We start from the raw sequence: 12519 nt of genomic DNA on the forward strand, positions 1-12519 counted from the left end.
GAATTAAATGCCCCTGTTGTATTTAATGGATGGGTGTTTAGTGGTGGCACTGTTTCTAAACATTTTCTGTAGACAACTTAGCAGTCAAACCAACTTATTATGTGCAAATCATTCAGATTTTCAATGGATAAACAATTTAGAAAAGTTGACTTATATCATATATATGGTGATATAAGTCATGTTTATGATGAAAACTTAAATCTTTATTGAGCCGTGTTTTGTGAAATTTGGGCTTTATACATGTGCATAAACTGTCATCCAAGATTAGCTTGTGTTGTAAACACAGGCTTTATCAGCAATGTATGGAATTTTTCGTTAATAAAAGTTTTTTATACAGTGGAACCCCTCTAAACCGGACATTCCCGGGACCAAGAGGAAATTCCGGTTTAGAGGATTCCGGTTTAGAGGGGACATTGTCTATTTTATTTTCAGAAGCTCAATTACATAGCTGATGTGGAAAAAACACTTTCAGCAAAATTTAATAGTTTATTTACATATAACATTTATTGATACTGCATCACATAAGAACAACACATGTCACTTAATCTATTGATTCGAAAGCAATATCATTCACAACATAAAACAAACAGTGCAACCTGAAAAACAAACAATTTTACAAATGTATGTATTTTTGAGTTGAATTTAGTTCCTTTTTACACTGAAAAACATCTTCCAACGACACAGCCACCCATTAGACGCTTTAAAGTCACTAATTCCTAGTTCCTTAGCAAAGCTGCGTGCCTTTTCCTGTATGATCGGACCAGAGATCGGCAATGACTTAGCCCTTACAATACAGAACCAGTCCCATACAAGTTCATTGATGTTTCTAAATTTCATTTCATTTTTAAACCAACTTTATTTGGTGAAGAGCTTCCCAATGAGATATGTACGCAGACTTTAGCATGATATCCCTGATCGTCGACTTTCCTGCCCTATATTTCTCTGACAGAATCTTGAGTGTAGGTTTAGGGAACATCTCTGATTCTTTTATCAATTTGATTTTGTCTTCTAGAGACAATTCCACGTGCCTTCGCTTAGGAGGAGGTTTGGACATTTTTAGTCTTAGATATCTTAATTACCAATTTGAAAATCTAAATGAATATCTAATTTGATGCAATTGCTTCAAGAACTCTGCAAATCACCATGTTATATGACACTAAATTAGAATTTGTGATAAACTACACAAAATATAATAGCATTAAGATTATTAAAATTTAACACGGCTTCCTACATCAACAACAAAACACACTAAAGAACTCTATGTTTGTTATCAGTAATTATAATCAGTTTTATCACCTCTATTGATCGATATATACATCACAAGTATCTTTAAATTGGTTTACGATTTTTACAGTTAACAAATTTTTGACCACCTTTATTAATTTTACGCCTCTTTGATCCGCTATTCACAACTTTTCGACACTAGGTCTGAGGTGCGATAAACCTGCCCTGAGCGGTTTAGAGGGGTACAATTACGTAGGGAATGACCCGATTTTGATCCAAAGAATGGCCGGTATTCGGAATTGAGAGGATTCCGGTCTCCAGGAGATATTTTACGCATGGTATTATAGGGAAAAAAATGGGACCGGACAAATTGTCCGGTTTAGAGAGGATTCCGGTATAAAGAGGATCCGGTTTAGAGGGTTTCCACTGTACAAGAAAATCCAGTCTAGGCGGTAAGTGTTGTCCTAGAAAAGCCTGTGAAGACTGCACAGGCTTATCTGGGATGACACTTTCCACACATACAAGAAGCCCAGTTTATCCAGAACAGGACTCAGTTGTAAGCAAACCAGGCGTCAAGGGTATGATTTCTCCTTCTTTCAGCTGATTTCGTCCCTTTCATTTTTATACTAATTAGCTCACCTGAGCTCAATGTGCTTATGGTGAGATTTTGTGATCAACTTTTGTTGGTCATGCTTTGTCTGTTGTGTGTCGTCAATATTCACCTTGTTAACACTTTAGAGGCCACATTTATTTTCCAAACTTCATGAAACTTGGTCAGAACACTTGTCTCAATGATATCTTGGACTAGTTGGAAAATGGTTCCAGTTGGTTAAAAAAAAAAGGCCACCAGGGGCAGCGCAGTTTTCCTCATATGGCTATACACTGTATCGACAAGATACCGCCAGTGAATTGAAACAGGTAAACAAAAGATTTTCCCAGCCAGCGTACTTATCAGTTTATCACTGACTTGTATACATTCCTCTGTACTTATGGTGTTTTATTGTTGTTTTATAATTGCAAAGCTTCAGGATTTGATGAAAATGTTTTCATGTCATTAATTATTTCTTTATCTAAAGTTCAAATTCATGCATAAAAACACATATGTAGCATACTGCCGTTATTATGTTCAGAACATATATATGCTATAAAAATCACAAGAAAAGATAGTATTAAAACTAAGAATCAACTAGAAATGGCGCGGCAGAGGCCAACGCGTATCCCCACACCGAATGTTTGACCTAGGTGTGCCCCAGGGTTGGTAATGGGGCCATGCATAGCTGAGATTGACCGTATTGTCATAAGAGAAGTTCATCATCAATTAGAAGTGAGTCGGTGTAGAAAAGAAGAAATTATAGTAAAAGGCAATTTTGGGTGGGTGTGGTCTATGTGGGCGGGGCCCCAGGGTTGGTAATGGGGCCATGCATAGTTGAGATAAACCGTATTGTCATAAGAGAGGTTCAGTATCAATTTGAAGTGAATCTGTGTAGAAATGAAGAAATTATAGTAAAAGGCAATTTTGGGTGGGAGTGGTCTATGTGGGCGGGGCGCCCCAGGGTTGGTAATGGGGCCATGCATAGTTGAGATTGACTGTATTGTCAAAAGAGAAGTTCAATATCAATTTGAAGTGAATCGGTGTAGAAATGAAGAAATTATAGTAAAGGCAATTTTGGGTGGGTGTGGTCTATGTGGGCGGGGCCCCAGGGTTGGTTATGGGGCCATGCATAGTTGAGATTGACCCTAATGTCATAAGAGAAGTTCAGTATCAATTTGAAGTGAATCCGTGTAGAAATGAAAAAATTATAGTAAATGGAATTTTTTGGTGGGTGTGGCCTATGTGGGCGGGCGCCCCAGGGTTGGGAATGGGGCCATGCATAGTTGAGATTGACCCTAATGTCATAACAAAAGTTCATTATCAATTTGAAGTGAATCCGTGTAGAAATGAAAAAATTATAGTAAATGGAAATTTTTGGTGGGTGTGGCCTATGTGGGCGGGGCGCCCACGGGTTGGGAATGGGGCCATGCATGGTTGAGATTGACCGTATTGTCATAAGAGAGGTCCATGATCAATTTGAAGTGAATCGGTGTAGAAATAAAGAAGTAAATGTAAAATAACCTAAAAAATGAGTGATAATTTCTGACTCGGCCCCACCCCAACCGCTATAACTTTTGACCCAGGGGTCAGATCAAAATTCCAAATAGTGCAGGGTCGCACATATGCTCATAGCTACCATGTGTGTAAGTTTCAAGGTTCTAGTGCTTTTAGTGTAGGATGAGATAGTGGCCAGGACGGACGGACAGACAGACAGACAGACAGACAGACGGACGGACGGCGGAGATAACCACAATATCCCCACCTTTTTTTCAAAAAGCGTGGGGATAATTAATGCTTAAACAGGGCTTTTAACAGTTTTTAAATTATATTCTTAGGACAAAGGCTTTTAACATTTATTAAATTATGTAAATTACAAGATTATGTAAATTACAATAATATTTATTGAATTATTTAAATTACAAGATTATGTAAATTACAAGAAAAGATGGTATTAAAACTAAGAATCAATTAATGATAAAACAGGGCTTTTAACATTTATTATCCCCACGCTTTTTGAAAAGCGTGGGGATATTGTGGTTATCTCCGCCGTCTGTCTGTCTGTCGGTCTGTCTGTCCGTCCTGGCCACTATATCCTCCTACACTATAAGCACTAGAACCTTGAAACTTACACACATGGTAGCTATGAGCATATATGTGGCCCTGCACTATTTGGAATTTTGATCTGACCCCTGGGTCAAAAGTTATGGGGTTTGGGGCGGGGCTGGGTCAGAGATTTTCACTCATTTTTTATGTTCTTTTACATTAACTTCTTCATTTCTGCACCGATTTACTTCAAATTGATACTGAACCTCTCTTGTGACAATACAGTCAATCTCAACTATGCATGGCCCAATTACCAACCCTGGGGCGCCCCGCCTACATAGACCACACCCACCCAAAATTGCCTTTTACTATAATTTCTTCATTTCTACACCGATTCACTTCAAATTGATACTGAAATTCTCTTATGACAATACGGTCAATCTCAACTATGCATGACAATACTGTCAATCTCAACTATGCATGGCCCCATTACCAACCCTGAGGCACCCCACTCACATAGGCCACACCCACCCAAAATTGCCTTTCACTATAACTTCTTCATTTCTACACCCATTCACTTATAATTGATACTGAACTTCTCTTATGACAATTCAGTCAATCTCAACTATGCATGGCCCAATTACCAACCCTGGGGCGCCCCGCCCAAATAGGCCACACCCACACGAAATTGCCTTTTACTATAATTTCTTCATTTCTACACTAATTCACTTCTAATTGAAACTGAACTATTCTTATGACAATATGGTCAATCTCAACTATGCATAGCCCTATTACCAGCCCTGAGGTGCCCCGCCTGCATAGGCCACACCCACCCAAAATGGCCTTTTACTTAACTTCTTCATTTCTGCACCGATTCACTTCTAATTGATACTGGACTTCTCTTATGACAATACGGTCAATCTAAACTATGCATGGCCCCATTACCAACCCTTGGGCGCCCCTGGGTCAAACATGTGGCGTGGGGATATATGCGTCGGCCTCTGCTGCGCCATTTCTAGTTAAATTTTATTCTCAAGATGTAGGCTTTTAACATTTATAAAATTATTTAAATTACAAGATTATGTAAATTACAAGAACATTTATTTAATTATTTAAATTACAAGATAATGTAAATTACAAGATAAGATAGTATTAAAATTAAGAATCAATAAATGCTCAAACAGGGCTTTTAACAGTTATTAAATTATATTCTTAGGATGAAGGCTTTTAACAGTTATAAAGTTATGTAAGTTACAAGAGCATTTATTAAATTATTTAAGTTTACAAGATAATGTGAATTACAAGAAAAGATACTATTAAATGGAGAATCAATACATGCTTAAACCATGCTTTTAACATTTATTATGCCCCCCTTCGAAGAAGAGGGGGTATATTGCTTTGCTCATGTCGGTCTGTCGGTCGGTCTGTCCACCAGGTGGTTGTCAGACGATAACTCAAGAATGCATACGCCTAGGATCATGAAACTTCATGGGTAGATTGATCATGACTCGCAGATGACCCCTATTGATTTTGAGGTCACTAGGTCAAAGGTCAAGGTCACGGTGACCCGAAATAGTAAAATGGTTTTCGGATGATAACTCAAGAACGCAAATGCCAAGGATCATGAAACTTGATAGGTAGATTGATCATGACTTGCAGATGACCCCTATTGATTTTGAGGTCACAAGGTCAAAGGTCAAGGTCACGGTGACTCGAAATAGTAAAATGAATTTCGGATGATAATTCAAGAACGCTTTAGCCTAGGATCATGACACTTCATAGGTACATTGATCGTGACTCGCAGATGACCCCTATTGATTTTCAGGTCACTAGGTCAAAGGTCAAGGTCACAGTGACAAAAAACGTATTCACACAATGGCTGCCACTACAACGGACAGCCCATATGGGGGGCATGCATGTTTTACAAACAGCCCTTGTTAAATTATATTCTTAGGATTTATTTAATTATGCAAATTACAAGATTATGTTAATAACAAGAACATTTATTAAATTATGTAAATTACAAGAAAAGATAGTATTAAAACTAAGAATCAATAAATGTTCAAACAGGGCTTTTAACATTTGTTAAATTATATTCTTAGGATAAAACTATAGTCTATAAACAGGTTATTGACCTGCAGATGGTTAATTTTTCATGCATGTGTGATTATGTGGTGTTAAGTGATTATTTATTACCGTTACTGATAAGCATGGCCAATTGTTGATAATGCCTCTTAACCCCATTCAACAGTTTTAAACCACTAGTAATGTAGTGTATTGGAGAGTTGTGTCTCTCATGTTTACCTGTTTCACTGGCGCAGGAACATTGTCGATACAGTCTATAGTAAAACCTTGTTAACACTCAAGTAGAAACATTTATTGTCCAATCTTCTTGAAACTTAGTCAGACCATATGTTTGAATGTTATCTTGGATGAGTTTGAAAATGGTTCCAGTCTGTTGAAAAACATGGCGGTTTAGAGGGGGCATTTTTCCTTTTTTGGCGATAGTAAAACCATGTTAACACTCTAGATGTCACATTCATATTCCAATCTGTATGAAACTTGGTCAGAACATTTGATCTTATGATAGCTCAGCTGAGTTAGAAAATGGTTATGGTTTGTTGAAATACATTGCTGCCAGACAGTGGGACAGTTTTCCTGTTATGGCTGTAGTGAAACCTTGGTAACTTTCTAAAATCACATTTTTTGTGCAATTTATATGAAGCTTAGTCAGAACACTTGTTGTAATGACTTCTTGGTTGAGGTAGAAAATTCTTCTGGGTTGTTGGAAAACAGGGGGAGGGGCAGTTTGCCCTATATGGCTTTCACTTTTTTGGTCCAATCTTCATGAATCAGCTCACACCTTTCAGAATTGTATAGTTTCATTGGGTTTCAGGTTAGTGTCTTTGGACCTATGGCCCCGTTGTTTTTACAAATCTATACACTAATGAAGAGTTTGGTTGATGGGTGTAAGGGGGGTAGGGTATTTTCTTGCCCTGTGGCGGTTCTTATATTGCACCCCAGATTTTGTTTCCTGTTAGGCGGATGTCTCAGACATGGAGGCAGAGACCCCTCAAGGCTACCTGCAGTCAGCCGGCACCATGGTGAGGATGATGTGGGCCCAGGCATCCGGTTCCCCCTCTGGCAACCACGGCCTCTTCCATCGCTACCACATCGAGGCTGTTACACTGGAAGCTGTGTGCAAGAAGAAGACCGGACGGTTCTCCTTGGACACTGTCGGCAGGTTGGCATTTCTTTATTTAATAAGTATAAACCTATTTACTTTTTCTCTATTGCATTAAAAGCGGAAGGCTTATTGAAATGCTCTTGAGTCTGTTTCCTGGGTAAAACTAGTACTTGGATTCTTTGGGCGAGATCTAAAGAACACTTCCACAATGGGGATTAAACCTGTGACCAGTTGCTAGGAGGACACCACATCCATTTTTGTGCGGCATTGATTTCGGAAATGTTCGAGTATTCACCCTTATAAAAACAATTTATCTGTGGCACATATGTGTTTTATTTTCCATTTCAGAGTTGTTGAAGGGATATTCCGCAGCCTGAACAACCTCCTGGAGCGGTTCCACCAGTCGTTCTTCTTCTACCTGCTACCAGGAACAGAGCGCTATGTGTCCATTGGGCTCTACATGATCCCATTTGCCATTATATGCTGCTCATGTCTAATAAAAATATCCTTTCATGCAATTAATAGAAGGGCAATTTTTTCCCTGTAAATATGAAAATATAAAAGTCTGCTCATGTCTATTTAAAATATCCTTTCACAAAATAAGTTTGAGCTGAATATTTTGTCCTGTTAATACAGACAATTTAAAAAATAATTATTTTCATTATCCTTTTACGAAATAGGTATGAGGTCAACATTTTGCCTTGTTAATACTGACACAACGAATAATTATTTGCAATATTTCTTATCTAAAATAAGTTTGACCTGTAAATATGGATGCAATATACAACTATTATTTTAAAGTATCCAAAAACTTTAGAGTAATAAATTTAAAGTAAATCCTATATAATTAAATGTTTAAATAATACAGTATTGAAACAATTACATGAATAATTTGTATACAGTAAGAATATTCCTTTCAGAAAATAAGTGGCCATTTTATCAGAAATGATACATTTTGTGTTATAGTTATGCTTATTTCAAAATGGAAGTGTAAGTTTTTATTACAGTTTTTTTTAAACCTCATCAAAGGCGAAGGGATATAGAATTGGTGATGTCCGTATGTCACAAAATGTATTTTTGGTGGGGTATATCAATTTAACTAATTTGCATGTTTAATCTTGAATTTAAGGTAATGCACAAACAATTGTCAATACTATCAGTAATATTGATATATCAAAAAAATGAGACAGATACATACTTAATATTACAAATTCTTTAATGTGATTATTGACCTTGACCCTGATGAAAGCTATTGCATTGTGGGTGAAGCTAAGTGCTGATGCAAGCAAGCCAGACACCGATACGGACATTGCTGTGGGGGAGGGGAAGGCGGGCAGTGATAAGAACGTCACTGAGACCACGGCTGCAACACAGGAAAAAACTGGGAAAAAACTGGATACAAAGTCCCTCCATGACATTGTTGAAGAGGATACTGATATTGATGATGTATGTATGACAGCTCTATTATTGTTATACTTGTCTTCAATGAATTTAAAGTTTGTAGCCCTGAACTTTTGAATCTAACTACATGTAAATCTTAAAATATGTCAGTGAATCAATTGTTTTTATTTGTATAAAAAAGTAACAATATATCTTGCAACATAGATACCCCCCTCCCAGCTTTATTCAGAAAAAAAGGCAATATGCCCATTATTCCACATATAACACAATACAAAGAAATATATAACTGGTTGATGGTGAGGCATGTTACGTCATGTTAGGTGTCTGTACAGACATATGGTAAATTGTACATATGTAGATAAGTTTGTTTTGAGTAAACTTCCCACAAACTGATTTTCTATTTGTACTTTCTGGATAGGCCCACAATTTTAAGAAGAGTTTATGCTTGCACCTTTATGTTAGTCGGTTGGTATGATGGTAAGTTGTTTCATAGACCGATAGAACGATATCTTTTTCTCTTTTGATCTATGATTATTCAAGTTGGTATGCTTGTTGCTTGGAAGGAATGGAAGAGGTTTGAGGATTATAAGGACAAGAGATTAAAGGTCAAGGTCACAGTCATTTAACATGAAAACAATTTCGGGGCGATATACTTTTACAAATAATCATCCAAACTTGCATGATGGTTTCTTGAGTGGAAAGGAAGGTTCCTAATTATTTTAACATCAAGAGGAGCTAGGTCAAGGTCACCGGGCCTGAATTATTTAAGCTTTTACTAGTTAGTTATCTAGATTATAGTTAAATCTGTGATTGTGTAAATTGGTAAGCTGAGTCTAAATTTTTTATCTGAGTCTTCATTCGTTAGCCGAGTCCTAATTTGTTAGCCGAGTCCTAATTTGTTAGCCGAGTCGTAATTTGTATGCCGAGTCTAAATTTGTTAGCTGAGAACTTGGAATGGAAAGGAAGATGCCTAGTAACTTTGAGACAGGTATAAAATCAAGGTCACAGGGTGTTTTAACATTAACAACTTTTAATTCAGCAGGTCAAACTTCAATGTCGCCGGTGCTTTTAACAAAATTTTTGTTTCTGCAGTATACCTAGAGAAGGCTTTGAACTACAGTCATTCAAATTGGCCTGTTAGCTTTTGGGAAGAAATTAATATTTATAAAGTCTTAAACAGTAAGAGGATACCTGTTAAACATTTCTTGTTTAATACTTCATTTGTATAATTGGGTCAACTGAAAATAAGTTTATGAAATGGACGTGAGCCCCAGTGAACATGGATTCAACACAAATTGACATGCTGTTTCTCATATCACCAACTGTCATTACCCACACAAGGAAGTATCTGGCCTTTTAACCCTTAAAGCGCTGGAGCTGAATTTTAAAGGCCTTTGCAAACAGTTTGGATCCAGATGAGACGCCACAGAACGTGGCGTCTCATCAGGATCCAAACTGTTTGCTATTCTGATAGTATTCTTTGAAAAAAATCGAAGAAAATGCTAATTTTAGAAATTCAGCAGACGACATTTTAGCAGATGACAAATTTCCCAGCATGCAAAGGGTTAATGCATCTAAGATACACCCTTGTAATCCTTAACTGACAGTATACATATTGTTAAAAAAACATTCACAATGCTCGACCCATTCCTGTATTTTATACAGTAAGAAGCTTGACCAATAAACGTATTATAAATGGTTAGAAGTCTGTTTACATATATTAAAACATATAAATGCGATTCAAGACCAATTCATGTGCTTTACACATTAAGTACTCTGTTTACAGCATGATGACCGACCATCGGGTGTGTTATCCATTCTGCCATTGGTGCTGAGCAGTGTGATCATGTCAGTGCTGTGCTATACAGGCCCAGAGTTGCTGTCCAGTGTGGCAGTGCCATTCAAAATGAACGTAGAGGACGGAATCTTTTATGGCTTTATTGCCCTCTTTACTGCGTCATTAATGTTTCCTAAAATGATTGCAAGGTACACTGTTTTTTGTTTTTATTAACACTTTGTGTTTTTGTGAGTTTTAATTATTCCATCTTATGTCAACTCAGGCACTTTCAAATGTACACATGTTTGGTTTTCAATCTACCTGTGTGTAAGTCATAGCTTACTGAGAAGGCTCCACACATGGTCATTTATTTCTAGACATTTATCCCTTTAACACCTAAGAAGCTTAACAGCATATGTGACTACGAAGACATAGGAGCTATCCCCCTTTTTAAGGTGCGAAATATTAAAAAGTTCACATTCATTTTTATTTAAAATAATTTTGCACATTTGCTTTTATATTTGAACCAATAGCCCAATGCTTATTGTTCTCTGCAGGCGAACCTCTGAAGAAAAGCGGCTGAATTTTGACTGGAGGCTGTTAAAGGCGTTGACTCTGATATTCCAGTCCCTCATGTTATTTGGTCTTGCCCTTATGAACATCTCCCTGGCATACTTCCTCGCTGTCTTATTCGTACCAGTCTCAGTCCTTGTGCATCCATCCAAGTCCAGGTAAATATCAAAGGGAGGAATGAGAAGGACACAGTTGTATTTGCTTTACATTTTCTTTATAAGTTGCCATGGTTTTAGGCTCCTACGTTGCCTTGAAGCACGTTACCGTGGTAAAATTTTCTGACCCCCCCCCTCCTTGCTTTGCACCTATCTGTTGCTTTTTTTGGATGGTTGGTCAGTCTGTAGACCATTTTGTTATTCATACAAAATCTTAAGAACATTTGACCTACGATCATGCAGATTGGTATGATGGTTAAAGTGATATTATGCGTAACTTACAGTATATGCTATGTTTATAGTAATCTATCACAATTGTTGTTTATTTTGGTGGTTTTACTTGATATACACTTATATTTGTTAATGCAGCATCAACATACTAAAACAAAATCCCGGAAAGAGAAAAAGAATGCATTTCAATATCAACCGTACTGACAACAGAAATGATTCGATGTACGATGTGAATCTAAATTTAGTTTTAGTGCAGATTTGTTCATATGACACACGAACACTAACTCTGATCCTAATAAAAAGACAGTTCCGCTCGGCTTAGAGGACTGTACAGTCATGTGAACGTAACAATATGAGTTGCAGATAATTGGTCAGATACCTGATTTTAACTAACTCTTTTGACCTGTTAATTCTTTCCAGCTCAATTTGACAGTGAAAAATGCGCATAATATCACTTTAATTGTTCAGTATGGAAAAAAGCCTTTGATTTTCAGGACAGCAGGTCAAAGGTGGCTTGTAATTTTAAATTAAATAGGTGGACATATATTTTGACCACTGTTAGTACAATGTACCTATAAAACATCCCTTTATAAGGGGGCTTCCTGTTTTGATAATTTTTCTGAACATTGGACACTGAATTCCATAATTATGAGATATATTATGGTACTAGCAGCTATAAATTATTTTTTTTACCAATTTAGACCTAATTATTTATCATCAAATGCTCGAAACGCAGAAGGATTATTAAAACACTCTTGAGTCCTTTTCCGGGAAGAACCAGTAATGGGTGTCTTCGAGGGAGATTTAAAGAACGCTCCTACATTAGGAATCAAAACCGGTGACCTTGTAAGGGGAAAACCATATCCACTACGCCAAAGCTCTGGTTTTTATGCTCCCCATATATATATACTATTATATATATATATGGGGAGCATATAGTTGCCAGTTTGTCTTAACTTCCGTCACCTTTTTTTGTTACAGTTTTTCATAGGAGCGCCTTCAATATTTTACCGATCTCTTACATATTTAGCATGTATGTACCTTGCATGGAACTCTACCTTTTGATGAAGATTGAGGTCACTGGGGTCAAAGTCAAGGTCATTGAGTCTAATAAAAGATTTTTTCCTTCACACTTTTCTTACAGTTTCTCACACTTTTGTTACAGTTTCTCATAGCACCTTCAATATTTCACCGATCTCTTTCATATTTGGCATGTAGGTACCTTCCATGGACCTCTACCTTTTCATGAGGTTTGAGGTCATTGCAGTCAAGGTCACAGAGGCTAATATTATATTTTTTCCGTCACTTTTTAGCTCACCTGAGCACAACTTGCTCA

At 37.1% G+C, this 12519-nt stretch overlaps 1 protein-coding gene across 10 annotated transcripts in view; it reads left to right on the forward strand.

The window, feature by feature from the left end:
* Positions 1-12519, forward strand: part of LOC127844656 (glycosylphosphatidylinositol anchor attachment 1 protein-like) — a 169431-nt gene that overhangs the window by 147847 nt on the left and 9065 nt on the right. For all 10 annotated transcript variants that reach the window (XR_008032855.1, XR_008032856.1, XR_008032859.1 and 7 more), the window contains exons 8-12: positions 6901-7103; positions 7395-7545; positions 8292-8492; positions 10234-10433; positions 10782-10955. Coding sequence is in view for 4 of the 10 variants with exons in the window: in XM_052375055.1 (XP_052231015.1) it covers positions 6901-7103; positions 7395-7545; positions 8292-8492; positions 10234-10433; positions 10782-10955 (929 nt within the window). In the remaining 6 variants the exon portion in view is untranslated. The remainder of the gene's footprint in view (positions 1-6900; positions 7104-7394; positions 7546-8291; positions 8493-10233; positions 10434-10781; positions 10956-12519) is intronic.

This window comes from Dreissena polymorpha, chromosome 9 (genome assembly GCF_020536995.1).
Source record: "Dreissena polymorpha isolate Duluth1 chromosome 9, UMN_Dpol_1.0, whole genome shotgun sequence".
NCBI lineage: Eukaryota > Metazoa > Mollusca > Bivalvia > Myida > Dreissenidae > Dreissena > Dreissena polymorpha.